The sequence below is a fragment of the Neofelis nebulosa genome, chromosome 12 (assembly GCF_028018385.1).
Source record: "Neofelis nebulosa isolate mNeoNeb1 chromosome 12, mNeoNeb1.pri, whole genome shotgun sequence".
NCBI lineage: Eukaryota > Metazoa > Chordata > Mammalia > Carnivora > Felidae > Neofelis > Neofelis nebulosa.
The window spans coordinates 34,805,493-34,823,129 of record NC_080793.1 but is presented as its reverse complement, the minus strand read 5'-3'; the positions used below and the strand labels follow the sequence as shown (position 1 = coordinate 34,823,129).

Sequence of the window (17,637 nt, the reverse complement as noted above, 5' to 3'; positions counted from 1 at the left end):
CAAATTCATCTTTCTTGCGTGATTATTTTCTGTTCAGGAGGTAAGGGTAGAACCCGAAGCAGAAATAGGATATACCTTCCTTATCTATATGCTGTGTCTCTCAACTTTGAGTAGGACTTCTTAGGTGCAATCACTATAAATTATTAGGGATGAAAATTGCTTAGTGTAAAAGCATTACATCTAAGATACCAAAAACTGCCAGTCTTATTGATGTCTATTAATATTTTTCAAAACTCTTTTTATAACATCTAAATATTCTTTAATAGCCTACTGGTAAACAGTTTTAAACAGTTACACCATGGTTATTTATAGACCGTTTTAAATAGTTATAGTACCATGCTTGTTTTTCTTTTCTTCTGACTTCTTGCTTTCCACTTTGGTGAAAAGCAGAAACACTGAGAGCATGACCAGAGCTGATACTATTACAGGCAAGGACAGACATCCTCAAATGCAGCACAGAAAAGTTAGGGTAAGGAAGATTCGGTCTTGTATTCGGTATGTATCTCTCTATATGGCTTATCGTGTAACCGAAGAAGAAACCCAAGTGCAGTGTATTTCCATATTGTTTTTTAAAGGACTTTCTCAGGGCACCTGGGTGGCTCAGTCGGTTAAGTGTCTGACTTCGGCTCAGGTCATGATCTTGCAGTTTGTAAGTTCGAGCCCCACTTCAGGCTCTGTGCTGACAGTTCAAAGCCTGGATTCTGCTTCAGATTCTGTGTCTCCCTCTCTCTCTGCCCCTCCCCCCACTTGTGCTCTGTCTCTCTCCGTCTCTCAAAAATAAATAAACATTAAAAAAGCTTTAAAAAAAGGACTTTCTCCCCCGATCATATAAAACATTCTATATAAAAAATTAAAAATAAAGCTATGAGGGGCACTTGGGTGGCTCAGTCGGTTAAGCATCTGACTTCGACTCAGGTCATGATCTCATGGTTCATGGGTTCAAGCCCTCTCAGCACAGAGCCTGCTTCAGATCATCTGTCTCCTTCTCTCTCTGTCCCTCCCTCAGTTGCACGCATATGCTCTCTCTCTCTCATAAATAAACATTTATACAAAAAGTAAAACTATGAAAGTAAAATCACCCATTTATACATATGTACAGTGGGTACCATATATACTTGCAAGACTCAGAGGTAACCACTTGCAGGTATTTCCATTTGAATATCAGAATGGGCAACATGAGCTTCTGGGGCCAAATAGCAGCTCTGAAATTTTACTTTCATGGAGGTTTTGATCAGCTGTATGCAGTATTCCATTTCGCAGGGATGTTGGATTACATTTGGATGCAGGCAGAAGGATGCTTTGACTCTTTTGTTCTTCATCTTGGGAATCATTCCAACAACAAAGTGTGGATTGAGTTTTGAAAGCTAAAGAGAATATAAAGTCATACTCACCATGATGAACCAGTTGCATAGTGTTCTAGGCAACTTGTGAGGGAAATGGAAACTGCAGGAGCTGTCCTGGAAAGGCAAAGAGCCCAAGATGGCAGGCCTTAGACCAAGGGTATTGGAGTCCAAGCATTTCCATTCAGTCCTTGGAGGAGGACAACACCTCTTGGGTGTTGTTGGTCTTATTAATAATGTTCTTCTTAACTGCTGTGTTTGGCTAGTATTTATGGAATGCTGCTGTGAACCAGACACTGACCTGGGTGTTGGAATAATAGTAAACAAGACAAACATGATCCTTGTCCTTATGGAACTTCCTGTCTAACAGAGAAAATAAACATGGAACAAATAATGATAAACCTGTGATTGTATTGAAGGAGAAGGGCAGGGTGCTGAGGAAATGTGTAAACAGGAGGGCCCAACTTAGCATGATGAGTCAAGAACTTCCCAGAGGAGGTGGCTGCTACACTAAAACCTGACAGGTGAACTGAAGTAAGTTAGGCAAAGGAAGCAGCTCATACCGAAGCCCTGAGATGGAAAGAAAAACAGGGCTTTTTCAACTGAAAGAAAGTAAGGAGAGAGTGGCTCAAGAAGAAACTCAAGAGGCAAGCAGAGGCTAGGTCACCTCGTGAAAGAGTCATCATTTGGTGGGAACTTAGCAGATTCCCCCCACCATGAGGTCACCCAGGATCCAGAGCCTCAGCAGACTTGGTTTTCTGGTAAAATTCCAGATCTTATAACAATGACTGTTGAGCCTCGGAGATTTTGTCAACATTCTCTACTGCAATATGGGTAGAGAGAGAAACCTCTCCATTCCCACATGAGCCAGAACATCTGTCTGTATTTAATGTCTTACCTAAAGCTGCAGAGAGAGCTGGGGGGCTCATTCTTTGAGCAGACAGGACCACAGGCACTCAGCTGAGAATTTGTACCCCGCCTCAGTGACCTAGAGGATGAGCATTGGGCAACACTCTGAGTTGTCCTGGAGGCACAGCGGCCTTCGTTACAAATGTGGCATTTCGTGAATGAGAGCATGACATCCTAGAACATAAAATGTGAGTGATTAAAAAAAAAATGCCCAATTGTACTAATTATTCATGCTTTGATAAAAAGTTTTTACTGTTAATCTGCATTTTTGTTAAGTGTCATCTTCCTACCCACTGGAAAGCACTACGCTTCAAGTTGTTTAGTACTGTAATACCTCAGACTTTAAAAAATGTGTCACAGTTGGGGCGCCTGGGTGGCGCAGTCGGTTAAGTGTCCGACTTCAGCCAGGTCACGATCTCGCGGTCCGTGAGTTCGAGCCCCGCGTCAGGCTCTGGGCTGATGTCTCGGAGCCTGGAGCCTGTTTCCGATTCTGTGTCTCCCTCTCTCTCTGCCCCTCCCCCGTTCATGCTCTGTCTCTCTCTGTCCCAAAAATAAATAAAAAACGTTGAAAAAAAATTTTTTTAAATGTGTCACAGTGGTGATGGCTGTCTCGCCACTTACAAAGATACGTTTTTATAGTTTTGGATGTTCAGGAATGTTTCTGTGGTAATTAATTACATAAGATAATAAGGCACCTGTCAGCCCATGCAAAGTGAACTGCCCTTTTTTTAAAGCCTGGATATTTCTGGGCTAAGAATGAACAACTTGGATTTCTAAGGAAGTGCGTGTAAATCGAACAGCAGTGATGCATGCTCAGACTTAATGGTATCGATACAATCTATATAGCAACGCCAGCAAAAGCCACAGTGAGAAGGTAAACTGAGACCTTGAAAGTATAGCCATAATATCTCATTGGAATCCAATTTCTTTTCTCACTTTTCACCAGTAAAAAAATATGTAGTGAACACACTGGAACAGTTTTTAAATTTAATTTCAGTGAGCATCTGAATAGGAGAAAGAATAGCTCTGTGGCAAAATCAGAAGAGACATTGGTGTGTATGATGTTGCTGTGCTGGACTTGAATAGAGCAACTGCCCGTCAGACCCTAGAGTATGATAGAAGGAGTGTGGGCTGGGGCACCTGGATGGCTGTGTCCATTAAGCATCTGACACTTGGTTTTGGCTTGGGTCACGATCTCAGAGTTTGTGAGATCAAGCCCCACGTTGGGCTCTGCACTGACAGCATAGAGCCTGCGTGGGAATCTCTCTCTCTCCCTCTCTCTCCCCCTTCATCACTCTCTCTCAAAATAAATAAACATTAAAAAAAAAGAGTTTGGGCTTTGGAATTCCATGTTTGCCTTGCCATTTCTTGGCTGCATTACTTTCAGCACACAAATCATCCTCTCAAGTCCCGACTCTTCTCTAAAATGTGACTGTTTCATAGCACCTGTGTGGCTCAGTTGGATGTCTGACTTTGGCTCAGGTCATGACTTCATGGTTCATGGGTTTAAGCCCCACGTCTGCTCTGTGTTGACAGCTCAGAGCCCAGAGCCTGCTTTGGATTCTGTGTCTCCCTCTCTCTCTGCCCCTCCCCCACTCACGCCCTGTTTCTGAAAAATGAATAAACCTTAAAAAAAAAAAAAAAAAAAAAAGTGTGACTATTTGTATCCATCGCATAGGGTTGTTGGAGTAAAGTGAGAGAAACTATAAAAAGCAGCTGCCAGTATGATATCAGACACATAGCAGGTATTTAGGAAAAGGCTGTTTTTGTTTTGTTTTGTTTTAGAGAGAGAGAGAGAGAGAGAGAGCAGGAGAGAGAGAGAGAGAGAGAGAGAGAGAGAGAGAGAGAGAGAGCAGGAAGACCGGCAGGGAAAGAGGGAGAGAGAGAATCTTAAGCAGGATCTGTGCTCAGCACAGAGTCTAATGCGGGACTCCATCCCACTACCCTGGGATCATGACCTAAGCTAAAATCAAGAGTCAGATGCTCAAACAACTGAGCCACCCAGGGGATTCAAGGCTATTATTTTTTGAGGGGCAGCCCAGCTTAAACTAAAGCAGGTTATATATAACCCACTGGTAAACCAGAGACATGCCCAGCAAGCTCTACAAAGGAACTTATCTCAGTGAAGATAGAGGAAAAATTAAAGAAGGAAGAACAAAAGTTTAAATTGAGAGAAGATAAAGAGAAATAGATGACTGAAGTGAAAGGGATCGAAACTCCGAGATGAGGTGAGTTTCTGTTATCTTGGGGGCACAACCTCCATCCCCAAAGGTAATGAGAACATACCTAGAATACCTACTTAGCCTAGAAGGCACAGTGAAAGCCACCACTGCCGGCCAAGATCATCCCAAAAAGCTGTGCACACATTTAGCCAGGAGAAGATGCCCTTGTCTTCCTGAGAGAAACTGAGCAAGAGCCTGACCTTGAGCCATGCTGAATGAAAAAGACTTGAAGTCTATTCTAATATAGTTGCAGTCAGCATCAGTTAGAAGTCTGTAGTAGGAAAAGGGGTGAGAGGTGAGAGAGAGTGTGAGCCTTGAAATGTATACAGTCTGTAAAACTACTCATCCAAGGTGGTGGAAAGAGTTTAGTTTCTCTGAGCAGATGGTTTGTAAACAGTCAGGGGTTACCCTCTACAAGAAACTTTTTACTTTTACCTTTGATTAAATATCTGTGGAATATTCTACAAACACTTGTACTTTCTTGAACAGAAGCAACTAAAAACTTGTAACTGTTTCTGAATATCTCGGGTTTGGCATCACTAGCATTGGTAAAGCACTACAGAGAGGGTGGCAGATGTAGGTGGTGTGGAACCTTGAGATGTGGGGGTTAGCTCATCTCTGTACTTCTCTGTGTAATTTATGCCCCACCCACTGCCCTTACAGGCTTCACCTCCCAACCTAGGTTGTCTTCATTGTGGCCCAATGATGCCATTGGGGACCATTTTCTCATCTCTTTCTCGTTGTCTGACTTTTCCAGTACTTCTCAGCTTTAGCAAAAAAAAAAAGACTGAGCTCTTAAGGAGGTCATTAACCACTCAATCTTTCTTTCTGTGAACTGGCTATTCATAGGGCACTAGCTTCTTGGTCAGTAACTCTTCAATGTTTTCACTGTTGCAAGGTACTCAGGGGTCTTTATTCACTGCTGAAGTTGAGTTTTTAAACTGGTTTCTTTTTGAAGTTCAAAACCTTGCCAATGCTTGGAGAACTGGGAATCAGATCTCCAGGTAAATATGATTTTATTGTACTGGTGGAAATACAACTGTGGCTGGATAAGGCCTATACAACTATTTTGGAAAACTTTTATTTAATTGGACAATACCAATTCTGTCATAGAATCATAAAGAAAATTCTAATTCTATGAAACACAGTAAGGTTACCTCAGCAGCTTATGCTGTTTAGTTAGCAGATGAGACTTCCATAGACTTGAAGGATTTTGGCTTCAGGAATTTAAGTTTACAGCACAGGTAAAATCAGATAGGAAGAAGTAAAGACCTCTTAGAATTAAGAAGAAGAAAGTTTCTAGACTCATAGGGTAAAGACTTTTATGTGTGTGAACAAATGGGGCTCCTGAAGAAATTGATGTTTGAAAGTCTTGGGCCTTACCTATACCAAACCTACTATGTCTGTCCTCAATTTACAAAATCCCAGAGGTGTGTGAGAGAAGTATCTCACTGCAATTCCAAATGAGGCAGCAATCAAACTAAATATAATGAACTTGTGGGGATAAAGTCTAAGGCATATCAGGTACCAGAATCTTCTGATGAGTACCAAAGGAGATGGCTTGAACTCTGTGGTGTAGGGAGTTAATCTTTTATGTTACCTACCTGTCTTTCCTGTGGGGTCTGGAGGTGCAGTGGGGGTGAGTAAAGATATGAAGTTCTAGGTCATGCCACCTCCCAGTCATTGAAATGGTAGCTTTTTAAGTGGATATCCAAAGTCCCCTCCCCCCCCACCAAAAAATGTAGAGCCACAAAACAAAACATGGAGGAAAAGAGTAGGATTATGATCTTGAATCTTCTTCTACAGAAGGCTTATGACTCCCTCCTCAGATACGTAGCTGGATCAGGTAAACTAAAGGTGTAGAGCACCCTTGTAAGAGATAACTGAAATGATGAGCTGCTGATATATCAAACTAAGAATATAATAAAACCCATATTTCAATGCCTACAATTCAAGGAACTAGTCATTTGGAGATAGGGGGTGGTTATCTTCTTTAAACAATAACAGTAAGATGAAACTGCTTAGGAAAGAAATCTGTCTTCTAGTTCAGGTAGTTATTTGGCTGTTGTTAGAAATTTGGATAAACTTAGGCTTGTTGGTTAAAAATCTACTTTAAAGGCTGACTGGAGAAGCTTGACTTAAATGTTGTAGACACAGCCCTGGAAGCTTACTAATTCCAGATGATCTTTTAGCATTATTGTGATACAAAGGTCAGAAAAGAAAGGGGATTTTGTGCCCCTTAAGTGGCTGTAATGTTCATAAACTTCTGTTAAGGTAGTAATTCCTGGTGAGAAGAACTCAGTGTGCTGGCCATGTTCAGAGATCATGTCTAGGGATTTGATAAAGGGCATTGTTAGGTAATTGGTCCTGATCACATCTAAAGCACAGGTGGGAATGGAAGCTTAGGGACTGGAAGTGGAGGAGGCTGTTTTGTTTTGTTTTGTTTTGTTTAAGGTTTATTTATTTATTTTGAGAGACAGAGGGAGAGGGGCAGAAAGAGAGGGAGAGAGAGAGAGAATCCTAAGCAGGCTCTGCACTGTCAGCATGGAGGCTGATTATGGATTCGAGCTCAGGAACCGTGAGATCATGACCTGAGTCAAAATCGGATGCTCAACCAACTGAGCCACCCTGACACCCCTAGGGGACTGTTGAACAAACACTGAAGTATCTCATGTTCCAGTTCACTCACTGGAAAGAAAAGGGTCATAAAGCTGAAGAACCCTTCCTATCCTCTCTTGAGTTAGAAGAAGCCATGTGGACAGTTGGGGCATGGGGCTTGTGAGAGTTATTATAGATAAATAAGATATTCCACTGAAATTAGTTTCTACCATCCACCTTGGAGAAGGTATTGCAAAAAGTTGAAAAGAGGTCTGTAGGCAAAGAACGAAGATGGGCCCCGAAGCCTCAGCTGGCTTTCGATATGGAGGACTGTCATGTCTAAATCTAAGATTACATTAATTGGGATTCTATATGACAAGTGGATAATTCACATAGAACTCTATTTTATATCTCCATTTGCTCCAAAAGTATCTTTCTCAAACCCTTCTCTGGATACTGTATTCTTGTATCTTATTAAGTGTCTTAAAGCACGGTGAGGATTGCCATTTTAAGATTTCAGATTTACAAACATGAATCTCAGGGCACCTGGGTGGCTCAGTTGGTTGAGTGCTGACTTTAAATTTTTTTTTAACATTTATTTATTTTTGAGACAGAGGGAGACAGAGCATGAGCGGGGGAGGGTCAGAGAGAGAAGGAGACACAGAATCCAAAACAGACTCCAGGCTCTGAGCGGTCAGCACAGAGCCCGACGCGGGGCTCAAACACACGGACCGTGAGATCATCACCTGAGCCGAAGTCGGACGCTTAACCAACTGAGCCACCCAGGCACCCCGTTGAGTGTTGACTTTAGCTCAGGTCATGATCTCACAGTTCATGGATTCGAGCCCCACATTGGGCTCTGTGCTGACAACTCAGAGCCTGGAGCCTGCTTTGGATTCTGTATCTCCTCTCTCTGACCCTCCCCCGCTCATGCTGTTTCTCTCTGTCTCTCAAAAATAAATAAACGTTACCAAAAAAATTTTTTAACTAAATAAAAAAATTAAAAAAATAAAAACATGAATCTCAAGACCATTGAGAGCAAAATGAGAAATGGTCCAAATATTTATATCCCTAAGTCTTAAAATTAGGGACATAAATTGTAACTGTCCTATAATGCACCAACCAGAGTGTCAAAAGGTGTCAACAGCAGGAGTCCACCAACGATGATAGGGAATGCCAGCAGGTGCTAAATGCAGACTAAGTTGCCTCTGCTTTTATTGATGCTTGGGGTTTTGGGCATGGACTTTCCCCCCCAGTCCTCAAAACTTCAACACACATTGGCAGAAGAATGTGAGGAGGAAAACCTAATGTTTTATACTTGTGCTAATATTCATCCTTCTCATGTATCACCTAGAGTATATAGTCAGGACTAAAAGGTATCTATCTTAATATTCAATTGACTACACCTCTCGACTTTTTAATGCTCTTCTTGGGTAACAAGACAATACCTTCTTTGTGTGTACATATTTATGTTCTTCCTAAGCATTATGTAGAAAATGAGTTAGAGAGGTCAATGTTCTTTACTAACAAGCTACTCAGTGTACTTTAATATTCTATTCTTCTTGGGAGAGGGAGGACTTCTTATAAGCTTGTATTATTACCTTAGTGGTCTGGAATGTTTTTCCAAGGACTCAAATTGCAACTAAGGAATAACTGAATAGGATCTGACAAAATAGGAACATCTTAGAGGGCTGTCAATGCTAACTTCAGTCTAATCAAAGGTTGAGAAACCTTTTTTTATAAAGGACGAGGTAGTAAATATTTTAGGTTTTGTGGGCCAACAGCTGTGTCATTGTTACCCATAGTCTGGCACAACCACTCAACTCTGCTACTGAACTGCAGAAGCAGGCCTCCACGATGCATAAGCAAATGGGCATGGCTGTGTTCCAATAAAACCTTATGTACACTGAATTTTATCTAATTTTCACATCACAAAGTAATTCTTTTGATTTTTTTCAACCATTTAAAAATACACAAATCATATTAGCTCATAGGCAAGGCAAAAACAGGTGGTAAGATCAGCTTGTACCCTGGTCTAGTAATAGAAAGGCTTACAACTTGGAAAAAGTGGCACCATGCATCAGTTTCTCTTCTCTTTCTTCTCTTATACAAAGAGATGCCATCGAGCCATAACTCTCAGAAATGTTACACAGATAAAATTAGAGATTGGATGATGTACAAATGCCAGGCATTTTATCTCTTGTTCTTTGGAGGGGCAACTTTTAGCTAACTTTCTACTTTAGTGGTTGTAAAAACTGTGCCTTGTCTCTGGAGAGTCTTTTTCTAAATAACGTAAAGCTAAGGGTTTTCTCAGGATACTACAAGAAGAAGAAAAAAGCTAGCTCTTTTTTCTAAAGATCTAAAGATGTCCTAACTTTCTTTCTTCCCAGTGGTTTATTCCTGACAGTTCTGATACCTTTTCACGGCTTCATCCCACCTTGTATTTAGTCAGTTTGTAAGCTGTTGCTTTGGATTTGACAGAACTAAATGAGATACCTGGCTTATGAGGCAGAAACTCTCATGATTTCATAGGGTTGTTGGAGGCCAGATGCCTCATAAGGGAAATTCGTGCTATTTTATTTCCCTGTTTATTTCTAAAACGTGGCTCATGATGTCATTTGTGGATGAAGGCAAGGGATTAAGTCTTAGTGGTTGAGAAGAGTAAAATGTACACTTTTGTTTCTCTCGATTAACTTGAAAACAGTGTCATTCTCATTTAAAATGCATTGATGTGTTTTCAGGTTGTTTACAGCCATTGAAATATCTGTCATTTGCTTTATTTAAAAATTTCAGGTGGAAAAACCTTGCAGTGGTGGTCAAGATTTACTTCTTTATCCAGCTAAGAGAAAGCAGCTTTTGAGAAGTGAACTGGATGGTGAAAAAGTGCCTCCATCCCCACTACCTGCTCCAAAACAAATACCACCATTAAAAGGGTGTCCAGCAGTTATGCCAGGAGACTTTAAAGAGAAAGTTGCGGAGCTTCTGGTGAAATATTCAAGTGGTCTTTGGGCCAGCGCACTCCCCAAAGCATTTGAGGACATGTACAAAATGAAATTCCCTGAGGATGCCTTAAAAAATCTTGCCTCGCTTTCTGATGTATGCACCATAGACTACATTTCTGGAAATCCCCAGAAGGCCATTCTCTATGCTAAACTTCCATTGCCCACTGACAAAATCCCAAAGGATGCAGGGCAATCACATGGCGATTATGATATCAAGTCTATGGTCGAACAAGAATATTTGCAGATAGAAGAAAACATTGCCAAAAGTGCTGATACCTTTGTGGAGAATACAACAGTTCCTCCGTTAATCATTCCGACTGAGGCATCCCCATCTGTATTGGTGGTTGAACTGAGCAACACAAATGAAGTGGTTATCAGGCGAGTTTTATTTTCTAATTCTTTAGGATACTGCTGTACTGTTGTCACTTGGCTATTCTTCCCGTGGATGCTGGAAGTTGAGGAAGAATAGTATATTTTTAGTTCTGTAGAGTTATAATGAAGTATAACCGTAATTCTTGTTTTTACATCTTGTACATTTCTCTCAACTGCCAGAACTGTGTTTGTATCTTTTAGGAGATTAATTCTCATTTCTTCTACATTAATGGTTATATATGTACATTCATCTCTCCCAGTAGACAGTGAGCATGTTGAAATCAAAGCACTTTAAAAAATTAATCTCTGCATATATTCTGAATATTTGGTAGATTTGTTAAATGTGCAACTGTTCTCAGAAAAGATAACAGTATTAAAATTGGAATGATAATATGGTCTGAATGCAAGAAGAATCTATGTCAAAAGCATAATGATAACTGTGTATATCAAAAGCAATGAATGTCTAATCCATAGAATAAGTAAGTCACCCACTAGGTAGGTAATACTATTTAATCTGGGACTGTGTAGCATTTTACACAAGTCAAAATAGCCAAGCACTGCCTACCTAGTACAATACATAAGATTAGCCCTTGGAGCCAAAGGTACTCTCTGGTTACTTGGTCCTTTTGATATCATCGTTGCCTGGGCAGAAGAACCATTGCCAAAGTGGCTGATGATAGCTGGAATTACAAAAGATGGTTCAGCCCCAGGCACCTGACATGGACTTTTGAAGAAAATATAGAATACACAGAAGATATTAAAAGACTATAATTTGTAGTTTCTAACTTGGGATAAAGAATGGAACCAGTGTAGCTGGATCTCTGGAGGCACCAGCCTAGAATATGGCTGTGGACAGAAAAGGAAAAGGCTGAATCAGAGCAGTGTCCAGTCTTCTTCAACCAAAATTTTGAAATTTGGGCTGTTACTCCTCCAGAGAATCTTAGGTAAAAGTCTGACTGGATAATGAAGTGGAATCAAGTGTCTTGGTATGCTCAAACTAGATTGTACAGAACCTTTAGAGAGGTCTTATTCTGTACAGAGGTAGTAAATGAATAAAGCTTTTATTCTAAGATGCTGTATTGCCTGAAGATGTAAATGGATTGTTGAGGGTTGGGGATTCCACTGTGGTTCACTAATAAATTGAAGTAAAGGAAGGATGTTGAGAAGCACGTTGCTAACTCCTACCGTTTAGAAGAAGTCTAAGTCTGCCTCCCTGGCAGGATCCTTTGGTGTCTGTTACTATTAGCTGTCGGATCTGTTGTCAGAGACCAAGCACCCAGCACTGGGCTCGACATCGACAGATCATATGATTTCTGATGTTCTAACCAAGGGTTGGCAGGAATCTGGATCAGGTCCAGGACTTCAGTAGAAGGGTTCTAATCTATGTCAGGATGATTAGGTCCAGGTCTTCAGATTGTTTAGATCCCCTTTTCCAATATAAATTTGAATCCTGGAGTTAGCATTCTACCTGTTCAGCACAGTTGCTGGCAGCCAGCAAGCATGATGGGTAATGTGTGCTGTTAGATCGACCCAAGGTCATTGGCATCCCCCACCCACCAACCCAGAGACTCAGTAGATTCCAACCAGGCTGAGCCCTATTCTATATTCATGTCTTCACCCAGGTAGACAGTAGGCTCTGGAAACTAGGCCTGTGACTCATGAAGGGTCTGAGGAGGGGTTGTGGCGCAGACCTCATACCAAGTGTGGGAATCCCTTGTCTTCAGTGTCAAAAATTAACTTTGTGAAACTGTACTTACGGAATACCTGAATTAGCCTACATATCATTCTTTGCCCACTTGTTCAGGTAATTGGGAGACAGTGCAGGACTTCATTCTTCCCACTACCCACCATCACACCAACCATAATATCACCTCCACCCAAGCCAAGTAGCCATTCTTCTCTGCCAGTTGTCATTGAGAGCGGATTTCATGCTGCTTCTCTCCACCTTCCTCCTCCCTAGCGGGTGCCTGTGCTGAGCACACAACCAAGTCACAGGCTGCTGCCCAGGCCTCCGGGCCGGTTAGGCTCCCAGGGCCGTGGCAGCACTAAAAGGAGGACCTGTGTGGGGCGCCTGGGTGGCTCAGTCGGTTGAGCATCCGACTTAAGCTCAGGTCACCATCTCGCACTCCGTGAGTTCGAGCCCCGTGTCGGGCTCTGGGCTGATGGCTCAGAGCCTGGGGCCTGCTTCCGATTCTGTGTCTCCCTCTCTCTCTGCCCCTTCCCCATTCATGCTCTGTCTCTCTCTGTCTCAAAAAAAAAAAAAAAAAAAAAAAAACGTTAAAAGGAGGACCTGTGAGACTCCAGGTCTGGGAAATGGGCACTCGGCAGAGCTACAGACCTCCTGGGGGACGTCAGAGCTGAGAGGCAGCTGCACCCCAGGCAGCACCTTACCATTTGTAAAGCTCAGTAAACTTAATCAGCAGAGTGTGACAAAGCTTCTTCAGCTGTTTCTGGAGTAAATAAGATGCATGCAATATTTGGTTTTAAAATAGCCATTGCTCAAAAGAGGCATTCTTTTCATTTTGTGTAGGACCTTTTAAAGCTTTTTTAACTCTAGTAACAAATAGATTGAATAGGGTGTCTTCTGTCCTGCCAATAGTTACCAAGAATGCATGAAAACATTTTCAAAGGAGTAGTCTCTTAAAGCTGTATAGGAGAACTTGGGCCCTGGGTAAAAGCGGAACAGTGCAAAGGGCAATGTGCTTGTTGGCATACCCCCCATCTCCCTAGTCAGTGATTCTGGTGCCGTTACGGCATAGCTTCCAGCTAAAAAGCTTCATCCTGTGGTTGAGACAGCTCCTGTTATAGGAGCTGAACTTGATTTGCTGGGTTTCACATCCTAGAATGAGACCTTTGATGGAATTGTCCCTAAGTACTAAAAGGCAAGAACACAAGAGCTTATTTGTGGCACAAAGGGAAATAGTATTTTGTTTTGTTTCTTTTTTTTTCAAAAAAAATTTTTTAACGTTTATTTATTTTTGAGACAGAGAGAGACAGAGCATGAACGGGGGAGGGTCAGAGAGAGAGGGAGACACAGAATCTGAAACAGGCTCCAGGCTCTGAGCAGTCAGCACAGAGCCCTACGCGGGGCTCGAACTCACGGACCGCGGGATCATGACCTGAGCTGAAGTCGGAGGCTTAACCCACTGAGCCACCCAAGCGCCCCTGTTTTGTTTTGTTTCAATATATGAAATTTATTGTCAAATTGGTTTCCATACAACACCCAGTGCTCATCCCAAAAGGTGCCCTCCTCAATACCCATCACCCACCCTCCCCTCCCTCCCACCCCCCATCAACCCTCACTTTGTTCTCAATTTTTAAGAGTCTCTTATGCTTTGGCTCTCTCCCACTCTAACCTCTTTTTTTTTTTTCCATCCCCTCCCCCATGGGTTTCTGTTAAGTTTCTCAGGATCCACATGAGAGTGAAAACATATGGTATCTGTCTTTCTCTGTATGGCTTATTTCACTTAGCATCACACTCTCCAGTTCCATCCACGTTGCTACAAAGGGCCATATTTCGTTCTTTCTCATTGCCCTGTAGTACTCCATTGTGTATATAAACCACAATTTCTTTATCCATTCATCAGTTGATGGACATTTAGGCTCTTTCTGGAAATAGTGTGTTTTAATAATCAACTGGGACGAGGTGACTGCAGTTTTAACAGCAGAAAATTGTAGAAGGAGATAGGCCATATCCTGAAAAAGCCTTCTCAGAAAGCATACAATTTAAGAGAGATTTAGCTAGAAGATATCATCTCTTTAAGGGTATCAGAGCTCAATGTTTTGTTGTAATTTGTTTAAACTTGTCCAGTAAGCTGGGGAGATGGGTTGTCACATGGTTGTGTTTAGTGCATTTAAGGCTTTGTTTTTCTCTCTTAAAATTTCGTTGGTTTTCAGGGCTTGAGTCTTGTTCAAACCCAGCCTTAAGGCAAAACCACCAACTGGATTCTCTTCTCAGTAATCCACAAAGATTTCCAGCAGCCTTAGTAAAAAAATCTTAAATAGACTCTTGCTAATCTGGCCTGCACTGGTGTCTCCATTTTCTACCATATTTTCCTCTCTTCCCTTCCCTTGAATCTTTTCTTAGCCTCACCCTCACCGAAGTTTCCCTGACTGCTTACTGTTACATCCTCCAGCTGTCTGGATTGTTGTCAAGCATTTGATTTGGTGTGTTCGGCCCTGGTGTTGTTTTACATGAGCCCCATAATATTATACTTTCCTTTATCAAGACAGAAATGTTTACTAAATACGTGTTCTCCTACCCATTGACATAATCCATGTCTGAGACTGGAAAGATGGCAGTAGAAAAAAAATGAGAGTGTCATTAGTGAATTCCTAGTGAATTCCTGTCATTTTCCTCCTTCTGGGTTGCTTCATTTGTGGTCTCTTCCTTTAACTAATTCAGGTATGTGGGCAAAGACTATTCTGCTGCTCAGGAATTAATGGAAGATGAGATGAAGGAGTATTACAGTAAGAACCCCAAGATCACACCAGTCCAGACTGTGCATGTTGGGCAGTTACTGGCTGTAAATGCTGAGGAGGATGCTTGGTTACGGGCACAGATCATCTCGATGGATGAAAACAAAATAAAGGCAAGCACTGTTTACTTTGTCATAGCTTTATGAAGAGGCACACATTATTTTTCAAACGTAGGTGTTCCTTCTAATATTGTGTCCTTCCTAACTCCATTTAGTTTTTTCCAGAAGTTGACAACATAATATCTGTAAAAGATTATCCCTATCAGCTTTTAAGTCCGTGGTAGTCATATGATCTCAGAGTTTGAGTTTAAAAAAAAAAGAAAAAAAAAAGTCTTCTCCATGGCAGTATTCATAACCCATGATATAATCAGGAAAGGGTCTTTATTTCCATTCTCAGGAGAGACATAATAATTACTGATCAAAGCTCTGTGGGATTCCTATGAAGATCAGCTCTTTGGAGTAAGGGAAGCAATACAGACTAGAGGACGTGACATCCCCGCTCTCCCCTCTTATGCAGCCAGCTGAGGACCCCAAACAGGACTCAGGTTGTGCCCCGAGAGCTGTCTGAGTGTTGCACTCTCCGTCCTCTTGGAGAAGTCAGAGGACTCTTTGGCCTGTCTCTTGCGTCAGCAGGCTCTAAGACTTCCAGACTTGGCCATGTTCTTGGCTGTCAACCTCTGCCCCATGGCCTCTTCTTTCCTTCAGTGCAGAGATGGAGAATGAGAACTCTCTTACTCTCAAGGCACGGTTTTGTCTGGGTTTTGCAAGCAGGGAAATATACTTCTATTTCTGCAGCCTCTGTTCCGTAATTTGAAACCTATTTAATTATGGTGTTGTCAGTCCCTGGCAAATAACCTTTGTGTGTCACTGAGTGCAGATACTGCTCACTGAACCTGGGCTTAGGTCCATCAGATACTCTGCCCTGAAACCCCTGGCCCCAGGCACAGGGTCAGGAGGGTCAGAAAGGGTACTTGCTCTTTCTTACCCAGATGGTTCAATACAAGAGGCCCTGGCCTTCTATGGAAGCAAGCTCACCCTAACCACTGAGCCACCCTTAGCCACTCACAGAGAAATTTAGGAAATTCTTTAACTAAATCTACAAAGATGCAGTTTTTAAGCAATTTGGCCTGACTATAAAAATCTGAAAATTGGAATGGTTTGGCAGTTCCTTAGAAAGTTATTACACTTACCATCTGACCCCTAAGTCTTTACACAAGAGAAGTGAAAATATAGGTCCACCAAAAGGCTTGGACACAAGTTTGGAGCAGCTTTATTATTACTAGTTCCAAATGGGAAACAACCCAAATGCTTACCAATAGGTAAATGTATAAGCAAATTGTAGTATATTCATAGAATGGAATACTAGTCAACAACAAAAAAAAGGAATGAACTACTGAAAAGAGTCACATGTTTAAAACTCATGAACTGTAAGAGCAGTCAGATACAAAAGAGCTATCCTGATTCCAGATAAGTGATGGCTAAGAACAGCTAAAAATTCATCTATAGTGATAGAAATCAGATCAATGGTTGCCTGTGACAGGAGGTGGAGGGGGCTTAATTGGAAGGGGCTAAGGGGGAATTTTTGAAGTGGTGGATGTGGTCTTTATCTTGATTATAATGGTCAGTGTATGGATATATACATTTATCACAGCTCATCAAACTGTATACTTTAAATGGGCATTTTTCATTCAATGTAAATTATATGTGGATAAAGTTTGGGGGAAAAAAAAATCTGGAACACGTTAAGGACCAAGCAGAGAACTGGGCCAGTGGGAAGCACAGTGTGATTAGCGGCTTGGGTCTTAGTCCTGCCTCTGCCTGGGAATAGTCATGTGCCCCTGGTCAAGTCCCTCCATCCCCTTATCTGTATCTCAGATGCCCTTCCCTGCATAAAAACACTCTGATCTTGTGACGCTGTCTTCAACTGGAACCTCCTCTGGGAAAGAAAACCTTTCACACAATCTTAAGATTGGCTAAAGAAGAAGTAAAAACCAAAAGGGCAGTGTCATGAAAGCCAGAAGAAGAAAGTATCCCATCGGGGAGAGATCACCAGCTGTGGCATCGGATTGCTAAGAGCCGTGGCTGGTGTTGGGGGTGAAGGGGACATCTCAGTATGTTATACGGTCTCATAAGCTCTTAGACTGCAATCCATGGAACAATTCTGTTCTGAGCTTGTTCCCCTCAACCCCGTGAAGCAGACAGACATGCAGTTCTCCTTTTCTCTGGAGAAACCCCCGCTACTTATCAAGTCTGTTTCTCTTGAGCTGTGCTGTGCCTGGAAACGAATACAATTCCCTCCTTGCTTTCCACTTGTCAATCTTTGGTGAGTGTGGGAAACAGGAGTATGAAGTCATGCCCTGAAGTGGGTGCTGGATTGGGCCCAACCCAGACCGGCATCCCAAGGATGTCTGATTATCACTCAGGTGGCGCGGTGAGATCTACGGCCACTTGATGGTGCCAGAGAACCAGGAACTGACTGGGGCTCCGCTCCAGGCCTGGGCTGCTTGTGCTGATCCCAAGGCATTAGGGAGAGAAACTCCACTCAGCAGCGCAGGGCAGAGTACGGTGTGAGTCAAACTCACAACCCACGAGCAAGTGTTTTATACACCGCTGCTGCCATACAAATGCACAGTGTTTGATTCAGAAAGAAAGAAAGGAAAGAGAACAAGCTCCAAACGTTACGGAAATCCTTTGAAGATTTTGGAGCAGTTATTCT

At 42.1% G+C, this 17,637-nt stretch overlaps 1 protein-coding gene and 1 long non-coding RNA gene across 6 annotated transcripts in view; one reads left to right on the top strand and one right to left on the bottom strand.

Moving 5' to 3' along the window:
* TDRD7 (tudor domain containing 7) overlaps nt 1-17,637 on the top strand; it is an 80,872-nt gene that overhangs the window by 36,233 nt on the left and 27,002 nt on the right. For all 5 annotated transcript variants that reach the window (XM_058694826.1, XM_058694824.1, XM_058694825.1 and 2 more), the window contains 2 exons: nt 9,863-10,449; nt 14,849-15,035. In XM_058694826.1, coding sequence (XP_058550809.1) covers nt 9,863-10,449; nt 14,849-15,035 — 774 coding nt within the window. The remainder of the gene's footprint in view (nt 1-9,862; nt 10,450-14,848; nt 15,036-17,637) is intronic.
* LOC131491646 (uncharacterized) lies at nt 1,071-2,085 on the bottom strand. The gene is made up of 2 exons (XR_009251580.1): nt 2,008-2,085; nt 1,071-1,364 (listed from the first exon to the last, which is right to left on the bottom strand). It is a non-coding gene; the product is annotated as an uncharacterized LOC131491646 (long non-coding RNA).